Source organism: Rattus rattus, chromosome 7, assembly GCF_011064425.1.
Source record: "Rattus rattus isolate New Zealand chromosome 7, Rrattus_CSIRO_v1, whole genome shotgun sequence".
Taxonomy (NCBI): Eukaryota; Metazoa; Chordata; class Mammalia; order Rodentia; family Muridae; genus Rattus; species Rattus rattus.
In genome coordinates, this window is record NC_046160.1 from 24,765,405 (window position 1) to 24,778,969 (window position 13,565).

General features: G+C 45.8%; 1 protein-coding gene and 1 pseudogene across 1 annotated transcript in view; one reads left to right on the top strand and one right to left on the bottom strand.

Moving 5' to 3' along the window:
- Dnajc27 (DnaJ heat shock protein family (Hsp40) member C27) overlaps positions 1-12,097 on the top strand; it is a 28,769-nt gene extending 16,672 nt beyond the window's left edge. Inside the window, exons 6-7 of the mRNA XM_032909074.1 lie at positions 4,389-4,549; positions 8,415-12,097. Of these exons, the coding sequence (XP_032764965.1) occupies positions 4,389-4,549; positions 8,415-8,547 (294 nt within the window). The 3' untranslated portion in view covers positions 8,548-12,097. The remainder of the gene's footprint in view (positions 1-4,388; positions 4,550-8,414) is intronic.
- LOC116906021 lies at positions 6,551-6,795 on the bottom strand (annotated as a pseudogene).
- Positions 12,098-13,565: the final 1,468 nt, after the last annotated feature.

Consider the following 13,565-nt stretch of genomic DNA (forward strand, 5'->3'; position numbering starts at 1 on the left):
AGACCCTTGAAATCTGTGTTTTGAAGAAACACTCCAGGTGTTGGTGGTGGTCATCAGTGTTAACAAATCATCGTGCTTCGCTGAGATGAAGATTTCAAAACCATCTTTGGATAATGGTGGTACATTCATATGAAGCCTTACTGTGGCAAGTTGACTCACAGAGCGGCTCCCAACTTGCTTGTTTAGAGAGTAGGAGGCCATCATTGCAGAATCTAGCTGGTCACACGTAAAAATCCAAAGGCAGTGGAAGGATGTGCTCATGTGCTAGCCTGAGTAGATGATGCTTTCTTGTTGGCCTGTGTATGTGTGTATACGTATGTGTGTAGGTGTCCTCTCAGGTGTGTAGAGATGTCAAGTGTGTCTCTTGCTTTCCACCTTTTGAGCTGGGGGGGTCTCTTGGTGAACTGGAGCTCACCGTCTAGACTGGCAACGAGAGAGTCACCAGGATCTGCCTGTCTGCCGCTTCCCCACTTTAGCTCTGCGGCTATGGGCACTGACCCTGCTCCTGGCTCTGTAGCACCAGTTGTCACTTTTAAAAACCTACTTTTTAAAAGCTACTTAAAACAGTAAGTAATAAAGTCAGGGTCTGATTATAGATCCCTTTAGAAGGTGTCTTAGTTAGGGTTTCTATTGCTGTGGTGAAACACCATTGCCAAGAGGCAACTTGGGGAGGAAAGGGTTTATTTGACTTAGAACAGGAGCTCAATCAAGCAGGGCAGGATGCGGGAGGCAGGAGCTGGTGCAGAGACCTTGGAGGGCTGCTGCTCACTGCCTTTCTTACCAAGGACCACCAACCCAGGGACGGCTTCACCCACGATGGACTGGGCCCTCCCCATGGATCACTAATTAAGAAAGTCCCCTCCAGCTGGGTCTCATGGAGGCATTTCCTCAACTGACCTCAACTTTCTCTGTGATGACGCCAGCTTGGGTCAAGTTGACACATGAAGCCAGCCAGTATAGAAGTGGGGGTGTGAGTAAACTGTTTTATCTTCTTGTGAGTATACTGACATTTGGGGAATTTTTAGCTTTTCAGATACTGTAGTTATTCTGCAGAGTCGGTCTTAATTGCTGTGTGGGATTGTATTGATTCTTTCTCTGAATTTCTTTCTCACAAGAGGCCACTTCTGGAAGACAGGTGCCATGCTTGGCTGGCAGGATTTGCTATGCTTCCTCTTCATTTGAGCACACTGGGCCTCATGGTCACCATGTGTGTGGTGCGCAGCCATGCAAGTAACACTTGACAGCTCCGGATGTTCACACACCTCACCTTGAGATGTGTGACAGCGTGCGCTGGGTATTGTTTTTGTTTCATGTACAAGAGCATCTCAGTGAGTGCATGGAGTAACTGTGAGAGACAACACTTCTCTTTCCTTCTGGTTGAGTACTTTAGAGATCATTTGATTCACACACACAATGCTTCACTGTGCAAATCAGAATAGGCGGCATCTCCTTAGAGTAAACTCCATTCTCCTCTGGCCTCACTCATACGCTAATTTATCTGTCTTATTTACCTTTCCCCATTTTTGCTGCTTTGGGGCATCTGTCTTTATCTCTGGTTTGCAGGCCATGCTGAGGGTCTCTCTTTATATATATTCTACCTGGATTTGTTCATTTTCTGAGATCGCCTGGTGCCCATGGAATCCAGAAGAGAGTTTTGGGTCCTCTGGAGCTGGAGTTACAGTTTGTTGTGAGCCATCATGTGGGTGCTGGGAGTCAAGCACAAGTCCTCTGCAAGAGCAACACTTAACTCCTCCAGCCCCCACACCAAGAGAATAGGTATTTTTCATCAAATATGGGAAGCTTTGCTGTATTTTCTTTGGCTTTGGTGTGTGCGCATGTGTATATATAACGCCAGAAGACAATGTTGGGGTCATTCCTGAGGTGCTACCCCTTGTATTTTTGAGTCGGAGTCTGCCACTGGCCTGGAGCTCATGAATTCACCTAGGCTGACTGACCAGCAAGCCCCTGGATACCACCTGCCTCTCATTCCTTAGTGCTGGGTTACAAGCCCACATTACTGTGCCCAGCATCTTCAGACACCAGTACAGGACATCGGATCCTATTACAGGTGGTTGTGAGCCACCATGTGGCTGCTGGGAATTGAACTCAGGACCTCTGGAAGAGCAGTCAGTGCTCTTAACCTCTGTGCCATCTCTCCAGCCCTGTGCCCAACATTTTTAAAAAGGAGATTATACTGGAGGCCTCATGCTGTACAGCAAATCCTACCAAGTGAGCTGTCTCTCCAGCCCATTTTTACAAAGATTTATTTTTTAATTTTTTGTGTATGAGCATTTGCCTGTCTGTCTGTGTACTGTGTGCTTGCCTGGTACCCACAGAGGCCAGAAGAGGGTGTTGGAGCCCCTGGAGCTGGAGTTTCAGGCTGTTGTAAGCTGCCATTGGGTACTGGGAAACTGAGCCCAGGTCCTTTTCAAGAACAATGAGTACTTTTAATGCTAAGCCATCTCTCCAGCACTCAAATAAGGTATTTTTTAAAGATACATATTTTTATTGTATTTTTCCTTATCTTCTTTCAGCATTTCTGAAGAATAGCTAGTTGTTTTGAAACCTATTAAGTCCAGCATTTGAACCAGTTCAGATTCAGGTCCTACTGAATGCTTTCCCCTGACATTGGTCATGTTTCCTTGTTTCTTTGTGTGGTAGTGGTATTTTGAAGGCAACATTGTAGAGATCCTGCATAATTCCTTCTTTCTCAGAAGAATATTGTTGCAGAAGCCATATCACAGCTTGCATTTTTGCTTTAAGGTCAGAGATCTGAGGGAAGCCCTGAGTGCGCCCTAAACCTTCTAATTTGGGAGACTTCAGCTCCCAAAGTCTGTCTTTCCTCGGTTGTGTTAGTTCTTGGCTTTGGGTTTAGTTAGGGTGTGTGAAAGTCCTGAGGTAAGCCTTTCTGTGGTGCCTCCGGGACTCCACAGGTGTTGATTAGGTGTTCTGGGAAGGCCAAGCTCAAGTGTCTTGGGCTAGTTTTTCCCCTAGGGGAGAAAATGGGTTGTATTCTTAGTTCCCATCTGGTGAGCCTCTGGAGGCCTCAGTTTTCATATGAATAACAGTTTTTAGCTAGAAATCTTGGAGGAACCCTCACCTAAATAGGGTCCAGCACCGTCTGTCACCTTCCTGCCCAGTGCCTTCTCTGCTGCTGTTCCACTGCTATAGCCTCACACTCTGATCTCTGCCTCCCTCTCTCAGTGGGACTCTGTGTCTGTCTGCTCCAAGTACAGCCTTCAGAAAAGAGTTAGTGGCTCACTTCAGTGACTTCATGTTTGCTGTGACCACTGCCTGAAAGTAGCAGCCTTGTGCCTCTGTTCAGTACACACTACAGAGCTGCATGTGGTACGACACATGTCATCCTAGTACTTAAGAGGCAGAGACAGGAGGACCTTGTGTTCAGTATTACCCTCTGCTATGTAGCTAGTTCAGGGCCAGCCTAGGCTATGTGAGACCCTGTCTCAAAAAACAAAACCAAAAAAATTCAATATTGTTTATAATGCCCAAAATGCTAGACAACTGGCTAGTCCAGGAATAGGGAATTAAATGAGTTGTGCTATAACCACGTAATAGAATACTGAATCATTAGGAAGCAAAGGAGGACCTAAATGTAGGAAGATTCCCTGAAGGAGGCGCTAGGGATTGAACCCAGGTCCTTACTCGTGCTAAGCAATCACCTTACCACTGAGCTGTATCCTAAGTCTCATTAAGTTACTGAAGCTGGTCTTGAACTCACTGTATAGTTTGGGCAGACCTTGAACTCCTGCTTCTCCTACCTTAGCCTCCCAAGTAGCTGGTATGACAGGCGTGCATACCAGGCCTGGGCAAGATGGATTGTGAGGGAAACTGCAGACTGCTAAGCATTGTGTTCATCTGAGATCTTTGTGTAAATGTTTATGTATTTGTACACAAGATTTGCTGGTAGCAGATGTTTCTGTGGGGATACTAAAATATGCTAATGATGGCTATATTAGGGAGAAAGACTCAGGGTAGAAAAAGACTTTCTATTTTACTATTTGAGTTTTTCTGATAGTGTTAGTCTATTACCAACTATTACCAACTTCAAATGTGTTTCTTTGAGAATAGAATCATTTTAATTTTTTTTAAATTAGTAAATTTTAAGCTAGCTAATACTTTTCTGTTTTAAAAATATGTAGTTAGGGGGTTGGGATTCAGCCGTAGGGCACTTGCCTAATGGTTAGGGCACTTCTGTCCTCAGTGCCAAGTGGGGGGTTGGGGGAGGGGAATAGTTCCTTTAAACAGTCTTCCAGTATCTTCCAACTGAAGTGTATTTCCTTCATTTGTGACTTTCAAGAGTTACTGAAGTATGTGAAAGGAACTCCCGTTTCAGAGAATCATCTCTGAGGTGTATTTTCTTCCCACAGACCTTTTACATGTCCATAGTTGACTTGTGTGAAAATGGGGGCAAGCGTCCTACCGCTAATAGCAGTGCTAGCTACACCAAAGAACAAGTGGACACCATTCGCCGAATCCGGACTAGTAAGGACAGCTGGGAGATGCTGGGAGTCAGACCTGGGGCCTCAAGGTAAGCAGTTTTAGGATGCTTAGTTCTGGAAGAGACCGGGGCTCTCTTCCAAAAGTTCTACCCAATCTTTCTCTTTCTGATTGGTTAGGAACTTGAAGATGTCTGGAAATAAGTTTCATAAGGACTCCATCCCGCTAAATTAACACAGAGAAATGAAACAGAAGGCACACTGCCTGCTGAGCCAGCTATGTCCTGTTTCTGTGGAAACACTTGAGGAAATGGCTGGCTCCACCTTTGACTGTGTTGAGCAAGAATCTGACGTAACCTAAGAAAGCTTTATGAAAAGTAATTTTTAAGTCATAGAGTTTTAGAAGAAGAAAGGTCTTTCAGCTTGCTCTTCTTATTCTAGGGAACTGGTTTCAGTGGGATGGGTGATCACTGAGGCCCCAGGGGACAGCAGTGTGTCCTGACCCAGGAGCACTGTCTGCCTAGCTGCGTTCTCATGACTCTGCTCGTTCTCCGCTGTGATTGGGTTATGTGTAGTTACCTGTTGTATTCTAAAGACGTTTAGGAAGAGCTGGGCATAGTGGCACCCTGTACTCCCAGCACTGAACGCACTTGAGGCCAGCTTGGGCTGGTCAAATTCTTTCTCAAAAGGAAAAATAAAAAAGAGAGAGCTGGGAGTATTTAGTTCAGTGGTAGAGAACTTATACATACAGCTCTGGGATCAGTCTCTAACACAGAAGGAAAAGAATGTATTCTTCGTTGTGCAAAAACAACTCATTGCTGAGCGTGGTAACATAATTGCTAATGATACATGACTCGTGTGACTGGTTATGAGGGTATAAGGGTTTCATTTTGTTTATTTTTGATGTTTTTTTTGGGGGGGCGAGTTATTTTGGATTTTTTTTTAAAGCTCTGGCTACGCTGTAACTCACTGTATAGACCAGGCTGTCTCTAGCTCACAGAGGTCCCCCCACCTCTGCCTCTTAAGTGCTTAGGGTCTCATTTTCTCATACTACCCTCCTATGCGTCTCCCTTCGGCACCTTGACTGTCACAGTGGAAACACTTGACCTTGAAATTACATGTCAGAAGCAACCTCTTTTTCTTCTTAGCCTCGTGGCATAGCTTCACAACCAAAGCAAAGAGGGGGAGAACTGGGAAGGCTGTTGGAGGGCCTCCTGGACCTCCCTGTGTGTCAAGAGTGCTCATACTTGTGAAGGGACTCAGATGGGCTCGTGCATGCAGCAAAAGTTTATTGGTGTCTTAATTTCCCTTTGAACTCTCTGTAGTCTAATTCTGAATCTTCTTTGTCATTTGCAAGTGCTATTGGCTCCACTATTAAGGAACCATTTCTTCACCTCCTTACTCATAGATTTTAAGTAGTATGTATTGAAGAAAAAGAAAAGTTTGGCTCTTTATTGACTTTAGTTAATTAGAATCTACCAGAGCTTCCAGGGTCTCTCTGATTTCTATTTCCATAACCCATATAAACACGTTTATCTTTACACAACCATGTCTATCAAATGACATTGGGCACCAATCCTTAGATTGTTAAGTTCTGGAGAATTCTGGTACTTGTTTGGAGCCAAATGTCATTACAGTTCTTCAACTTTAAAGAAACCTCACTGACTGTAGGTGGCACTGAACATTGTTGGCACCTTTCTATCTATAAGTAGCACTGATACATTGTTGATACCTTACTGTCTCTAGGTAGCAGTGATACATTGTTGACACCTTACTGTCTGTAGGTAGCAGTGATACATTGTTGACACCTTCTGTCTGTAGGTAGCACTGATACATTGTTGACACCTTACTGTCTGTAGGTAGCACTGATAGGTTGTTGACACCTGCACCAATCTGGCTCATCTAAAACTTTCCCTTAAGAGACTTTCCTATGCCTATAAATCTTTTTTCTTTTTTGAAGCTTTCAAAGGTACTTTATTTCTTTATTTTTTCTTAATATGCCATATTTTAATGAGTACATGGTTCTTTGACTTGACATTCATTTATGAGTTGGTTTTGAAACAATTACTTGATTATCATACCAGCTGGCATGACTACTGATCTCTCCATTCATTGGGGTGACTCTGCCAACAGGGGACAGGTTCCACTCTATTCCAATTTGTGTGGCTGTATATGTCCATGCAGAAACACAGAGGATGCCTCTACCTGCTAATATAGCATTTCCATATTTGTCATGGAAAGTAGGTGTCCTCTTCTGATGGCTCTGCCTTGCCACCACTTGCTGAATGCTTCAAACAAGAAGATGGCTTAGTGCGTTTTTGGCCAAGGACAACATCATAGAGACAAAGATGGAACTGCGGTGACTACAGCTGCTGCCTTGGTCGCCTATAAATCTTGACAGGCACTCAGTGAGAGGCCAGGCATAACCCTGAGCCTGTCTAGGTGTAACCTCTAAAGCAGTGGCTCCCCTGCCCCTGTTCCAGACTCTCTCTTGGAGAAGGAAGGAATTCTTCAAGGACACAGGGTCTTTGGATAAATACAGACTGGCTGTCCAAATATCTTCCAACAAGGAAAATGCCTCTTGATTCCTAATACCAGAGTACACATGTAAGGGTGGGGGAAGGTGACTCAGTGAGTAAAGTACTTACTACACAAGCATGAGGACCTGAGTCTGGAAACCCAGCACCCACTTAAAAGCCAGGCATGACAGCATAGTTTATAATCCTAGTTTTGGGAGGGCGGAGACAGGTGAATCCCTGGGGCTCATTGGCCACCCAGCCTAGCTAAAGCAGCCATGTTGAGGCTTAACAGACCTCGTCTTAAGAAATAAAATGAAAAGTGATAGAGGAAGACCCTGGGTGTCTGGATGAGTGTGCATGTGCACGCATGTATGTGCACACACATACACGAGCATATGCATTTGTACACATACACACCCAACAAAAGGTTACATATTGCATATGTAGAATATAACATGCAAATCTAGAAAAGAAAATCAGGACTCATCTAACAGTAGGAAAAGCTCTGGCTCCTTTGCCTAAAACACAGGGAATTACTTCTGTGACCCCAGACTAAGGTCACACTCCAGATTGACATCAGCTTTTTTATCATCTCCAAGCCAGCAAAGAGCATGTATTAATTGTGGAGGTGCTATGAGAAGTCCTTCCATAAAAACAATGGTAAAGGCACTTAACCCAGCACCATGCCATGCTGACAGGATCATGGGGACCCTGGTGACAAAGGAATCCTGGGAATTAAAACCATGTGGTGGGGACGGAACTCGATAGGAGCCTGGCACCTGAGGCTGATGAAGAGTAGGGATGGGGAAGAGCCTATCATCTCTGGGCCTTGTCCAGCCAGGAACTCTGGACCACGGAGTTGTCTCAGTGTCTCCTCCCTTATCTTCTCTGGTTAGTTGTTGATTACATCGCTCCCTCCACTGACTTTTGCTTCATGTTTTATAAGCTCTCTTGCCTTGGTTGTTCTCACAGATAACCTCCAGCTGAAATTTTTGCTCTCAGGCCTGGGCTACCGTGGCAATTACTTTCCTGTATCTTGACTTTGAGAAACAGGCCTCTCTACCATTCCTTCTCCAGTGCTCTGAATTCCTCACCCCATGCTAATCACAAGTTCCTCTTCTTTTAGAAGCTTCTCCTGAGGGATTACCTCTGATTCCCAGATTCTCATTCCTTCAGTTAGCAAAAGCTTGCTCTGTGCCCCCTAAGTGTCTAGAGATGCCTGGCTGCAGTTGATCCTTCTTTGACATCTCCTAGACTCACTTGTACTGTGTTTTTCTACTTGTGTGCGACCTATTGTTTATTTGTTGTTTTCTGTTCTTCTAGTCCCACCTTTGAGAAAAGGAGGTAATTGCATGGAGATGTGTAGTGTGTCCAGATAGCTGAAATGCGGGATTGGGGGCCCACCTGGTCACTGACAGAGCTCGTCTGCTCTTTGCAGGGAGGAAGTCAATAAGGCCTACCGGAAGCTGGCCGTGCTGCTTCACCCGGACAAGTGTGTAGCTCCTGGTAGTGAAGATGCCTTCAAAGCAGTTGTGAACGCCCGGACAGCTCTCCTGAAAAACATCAAGTAGAGGCAGCGGAAACTACGCGAGCTCAAGTGCAGACAGACTCCCCTTGAGGTGAAATAACCAACATGGAGTTTCCTTCACAAATGCTCACTGTTGTGTCCCCTCCCTTGTGTGTTAATAGTACGGGTGCCTGTTACCACGTGGTGGCCATTTCTCAGTGAGATGACTGCTTTTGGGTGAGAGATAGCCCCGCATCTCTTATGCACTTCATAGCTTATTGCCAGATGACTGGGTGTTTGTCATTGTGTCATCGTTTATGCATTCACCTGTGAGTCCATGACCGTGACTCACCTGAGCTTCCTCCCACCAACCCACCACCCGTCCATCTGCCCACCATCAGAGAAGGGAATAACAACAGGAAAGAGGATGGCAGGAACTAGCAGTCGGCACCCAGCCCCTGGGAGCCTTGCACGCCCTGAGCAGCCTCTTGGTTAGTATTTTAACCATCAGCCTATATAGTTAGTAGCCAGGCATGGTGGCATGTGCCTGTAATCCCAGCACTCAGGAGGATGAGGCAGGAGGATTGTGAGTTTGAAGCCAGTCTAGATTGGATTATTCAGCAAGACTGTCAAAGAGAAACCAGCACCTTTGTAGAAGATGTGATGTGAGTTGACACTGTTCTGTCTGCCCGCCCTTCCAGGACACTGACTCTGTTCTTTCTCCAGCCACCAGGGGGAGACAAGCCAGTACTAAGAGAGAGGCAGTGCCAGCCACAGGAGCTGGAGACCCTGAAGCTCATCCTGGATCACAGGTCTTTACTCTGCCCTAGAAATAGTTGCCACTAGCAAGCAGCAGGGAATTCTGTGTCCCGGGGAATGAGGGGCCAGAAACCGGAACAGAAGCACTCAGAGGGCGCGCTGTAGATTACTCGGGAATGAGTGTGTGCTCAGCCAGCTTGGCTTTTCCTGAGCTCCGGCCTGTTGGGCACTAAGAGGGGCCTGGCATAAGGCTTGTCCCTGTCCTCAGTCCCCACCACAAGGGCAGGTCAGAGGCAGGCAGGTGCTCTTCTGCAAGCTGGTCTCTTCCTTCTGCACCCGTGTTAATCTGTTTCTCCTCTCTCCCCGCTCTGTTGTTACATCCCACATCTGCCATTGCCTTTCTTCTTGAATCCCTGGCCTTGCCCTGGGCTCAGCTGACTTGAAATAAGTAGGACCCATTTGGGGCACAGTAGGACATCTTGGGCCTGTGTGGGGCAGAATCCCTACAGTTTCTAAAGTTTCTGCTTGGACTCCAAATTTCTGAATAGTATTTTTAAACTACAAGTATGACAGCTGATGTTGCATAGAGAAGCCTTACTCATGGTGTTGTTTCTGCCTGGTCCACAGGACTGGATGGAGCTGGCGGAGCACTGGGACTCATGTCAGCCTTAGGGGACAGGCCCACTGCTCGATTCCTGTCATCCCTCTTAACTGTGTCTTATTTTGAGCTGCAGCTACCTGTGCTACCTGGAACTCAAAGGACGTAAAGCATCACCAGGCTATGACTTTTAAATCCCTACCCCATAATGGTTGCAGATAACATCTCTCTCACCTAAGAAGACACGCTCTTGTCTTACTGTCTAAACACTTGCTGTCTTCTGGGTTTTCTCCTTTCTCCACAGTAGCCTCACCTTGCATGGTGAGTTTAAAATGTTGTTCTTAATGAACTCAGACCCGTATAAAAAAGATAAAGAGATTGGTATATGGCTTTATGGCTTTTTCTAGCCCTGAATTTGCTTCTGAGATGATTAAACTCCACTTCAACGTTCTCAGTTCTGCCTGAGGTGTCTCTCATGCCTAACATGTCCGATTATCCAACTGCTCTTGGGACAGAAGGTGGGAGTCCTGAGGATGAGGCATTGTGCATGGTGCAGTCAGCCCCAGTGTGGGCCCCGTCTTCGCCTCATTCAGTGACATGGGCAGCTGAGCGGTTACAGCAGGACACTGTCCCATTCAGATCCCTGCTGGTGTGGTCTGCGCTTGATCTTAGATCTTGAGACTCTGTTTCTGACATCTTAGTTACTAACATTTAGGGCGGGTACATAGTATTTTATTTATTTATTTATGTAATAGTAATAAAATGAAAAAGTTAAGCCTCAGGGTCCCAGAATTTTTCTATTTCTATAATCCATCAGCAGAGCATTAAGAAACAACAGAGCATGCCTCCGGATGAAAAGTGTTTTGAGTCCTGGCTTCATGATCCGGTATAGACCTCTGCGTTCATTTAAACTCTCGGTGCAGGCGTGTGCTTTGTCTTCCACATTTTGAAAACTGTTTGCACAGTTGAGATCTTAGACCATCAGCAGGAGTTGCAACTCAGTCATTTCAGTGGCTGAGAATTTGTTTATAAATAACCTGGTTTCCCAAAAAAAAGGGTTAAAATATTTGAACAACTGTTATTAAAGAAAGCTGTGTCCTCCTCCACCTGAGTCACCAACCAGTGTCACCTCTTCACCTTGGTGGGAATGTCTGGAGGCATTTCAGAGTTGGTCTTCCAACCTTCGCAAGCACTTTAGATCCCCTCCCTTTGTGTCTGTGTCTCTTGTGCCTCCGTGGGAACTGCTAGTCCTCACTCTCAGTATCTGACTTAAGCACTGCCACTTTACTTCTCCATTTAAATGTGTCTGTGGCTTTACCAGCCTGTTAACTTACAAGTCCAGATGTTGAGGATAAGATGCTGTCCTTCTATAAACTGTACACCATTCTTTAAGGCTTGTATTTACCTCAGGAAACGTATTCTAGTATCTTCTCACTGACTGAAATCTCAAGTGACAAATACTTCTTTATACCTGCAAAATGGTACCTAATTCTGTCTTAGTTCATGAGCCATAGGTCAGGCAGCTAGATGGTCAGTGAGCCATAGGTCCGGTGGCTAGATGGCTGAAACCTTTGTCAGAGTAGAACAAGGAGCTCCTGCCAGCACTGAGTCAGGGACAAATGGCTGTTCCACCCAGAGTGGCAGGAGGACAGGATTGCCATCTGAAGCTAGGAGGCAAGAAGCTGGCGTGATGTCTCTAGCAACGACAGTGCTCCCTCCTGGGTCAGCTCAGAAGGTTCTGGAACCGTGCTTCTCTCACACTCAGCCCATGGAGCTAAGGCCCCAGCAGTTTTCTAAAACTTTCAAAGATGAATTTAGTTGCAAAATCAAGCTAAGCAATTTCCACTGCAGGCTTTACAAAGAGCTGTTGGTCCTCTCATCCTGGTGCTGAGCACAATTTTAGACATTGATTGCTCCATTAACTGTCCCTGGGGAGGATGAAGGTGTTTACTTGTGGTGTGGGCGTAGTGGGTCTGTGTCTTAATGCACAGTGCGGGGCTGGGCAGGCTGGGAAAGGCCCTGGGTGAAAGGGCTGTTACTGAAGAGCTGGACAGTTTGGGTTTGATCACTCCCCGCTGATCGCTCCCTCGCATTCTTTCCCTTGACTGTGAATGCTCTTACAAGGTAATTTACATATTTGCTTTCTGTTGAAATAACTGAAAGTGTTAAATCTACCAGTTGTGTATGTCTTGTATACAGAGTGTCATATGTATTAAGTTGTGTATTTTTATAGAGTAAAGTCAAATAGCAAACACTGGTCTGCTGGCTGCATTCATTTGTTGAGACCCTGATCTTGGTGTAAAACCAGATTAAACAAGAGTCCGGTTCCTAATCAGCTGATCTTCATTCCGCAAGATGTGTTCGTCACTATAATCCCAGCGCTGTAACTGGGAGGCCGAGGCACAAAGATGGAGAGTTTGAAGCCAACATAGGTCACAAAGAGAGAGCCTGCCTCAAAAAACACAAGCTAGGTGTAGTGGTGAATGTCTGTCGTCTACCCTACCGCTCAGAACAAGAGGATCATGGGATTCCTGGTCTGCGTAGCCAGCTATAGGCTAACCAGGCTAAAGAGTGAGACCCTTCTTCAAAAAGCAAAGCAAAGCAAAGGAGAACCTCTCTCTTAGTTAAGACTCCAGTGGGGGAAAATGCAGAAAATCGCATTTGTTGGTCCCTTAGGCCAGTCTGACTTGATTAAATGTGTTTTGTAGCTCACATGAAACAATTGTTAACTCAAAGGTGTAGCTCAGTGGGAAGTGTGTGTTTAGTGTAGATGGTGCTTTTGGTTTGATGTCCAGCAACACCCATGCCCTCCAAAATAGTAGTGCTGATTGACTAATGCAGTTAACCAAACCCTTAAGCTAACGGATTGCATCAGTGTGGTGTTGGGGGACCTGTAGGACCAATGCACAGGAAGCAGCCTGTCTCTGAAGGCTGCAAGTCAGAATTTTGCTTTTCATTCTCACGTAGACCCTGGTCTGCCTAGTACTCCGAGAACCCAGAAAATGGCCTGATTCACTCTCCTCTAACTGCACATCTTGCTGACATGTTCCAAGTGTCTCAGTTCTCACAGGGCCCATAGAGGTAAGTCCAGGGGACAGGAATGTAACCCCAAATCAGCCAGTCAGCAGGCTCTATTGCTATCCGTGTGTGTGTGTGTGTGTGTGTGTGTGTGTGTGTGTGTGTGTGTGTGGTGTATGATTGTGTGTGTTTATGTGTGCATGGTGCACATAAGTATGGATGGGCACATGTATGTTGAAGCTAGAGGACATTGCCAGGCACCCTCTTGATCACTTTCTTCTGTGAGACGGGGTTTCTCATTGAACCTGGAGCTCCCTGATGAGTCTGCACTGGCAAGCCAGCAAGGTTCTGGGGTTCTCCTGTCTCCCCAGCACTAGGATTTCAGGCACCTACTACCATCCCTGGATTTATCTTTTTTAATGTGAGTGCTGGGGGTTGAACTCAACTTTTGTGGCAAATACGTTACCAATTGAGCCATGTCCTCAGCTCTGTTGCCTGCTTTAACAGATGAGAGAAACGGACTCAGGTTGATTCTCCCAAGGTTATACAGAAAGCCATTCAAACCAAAGGCTGCTCAGTTGTAGAATCCACACTCTGCGAGATCAGCCTGGTCTTCAGAGTGATTTCCAGGACAGCCAAGGCTACATAAAGAAGCTCTGCCTTGAAAAACAAAAGCAAAACGAAAGGATTCACACTTTGACTCTTTA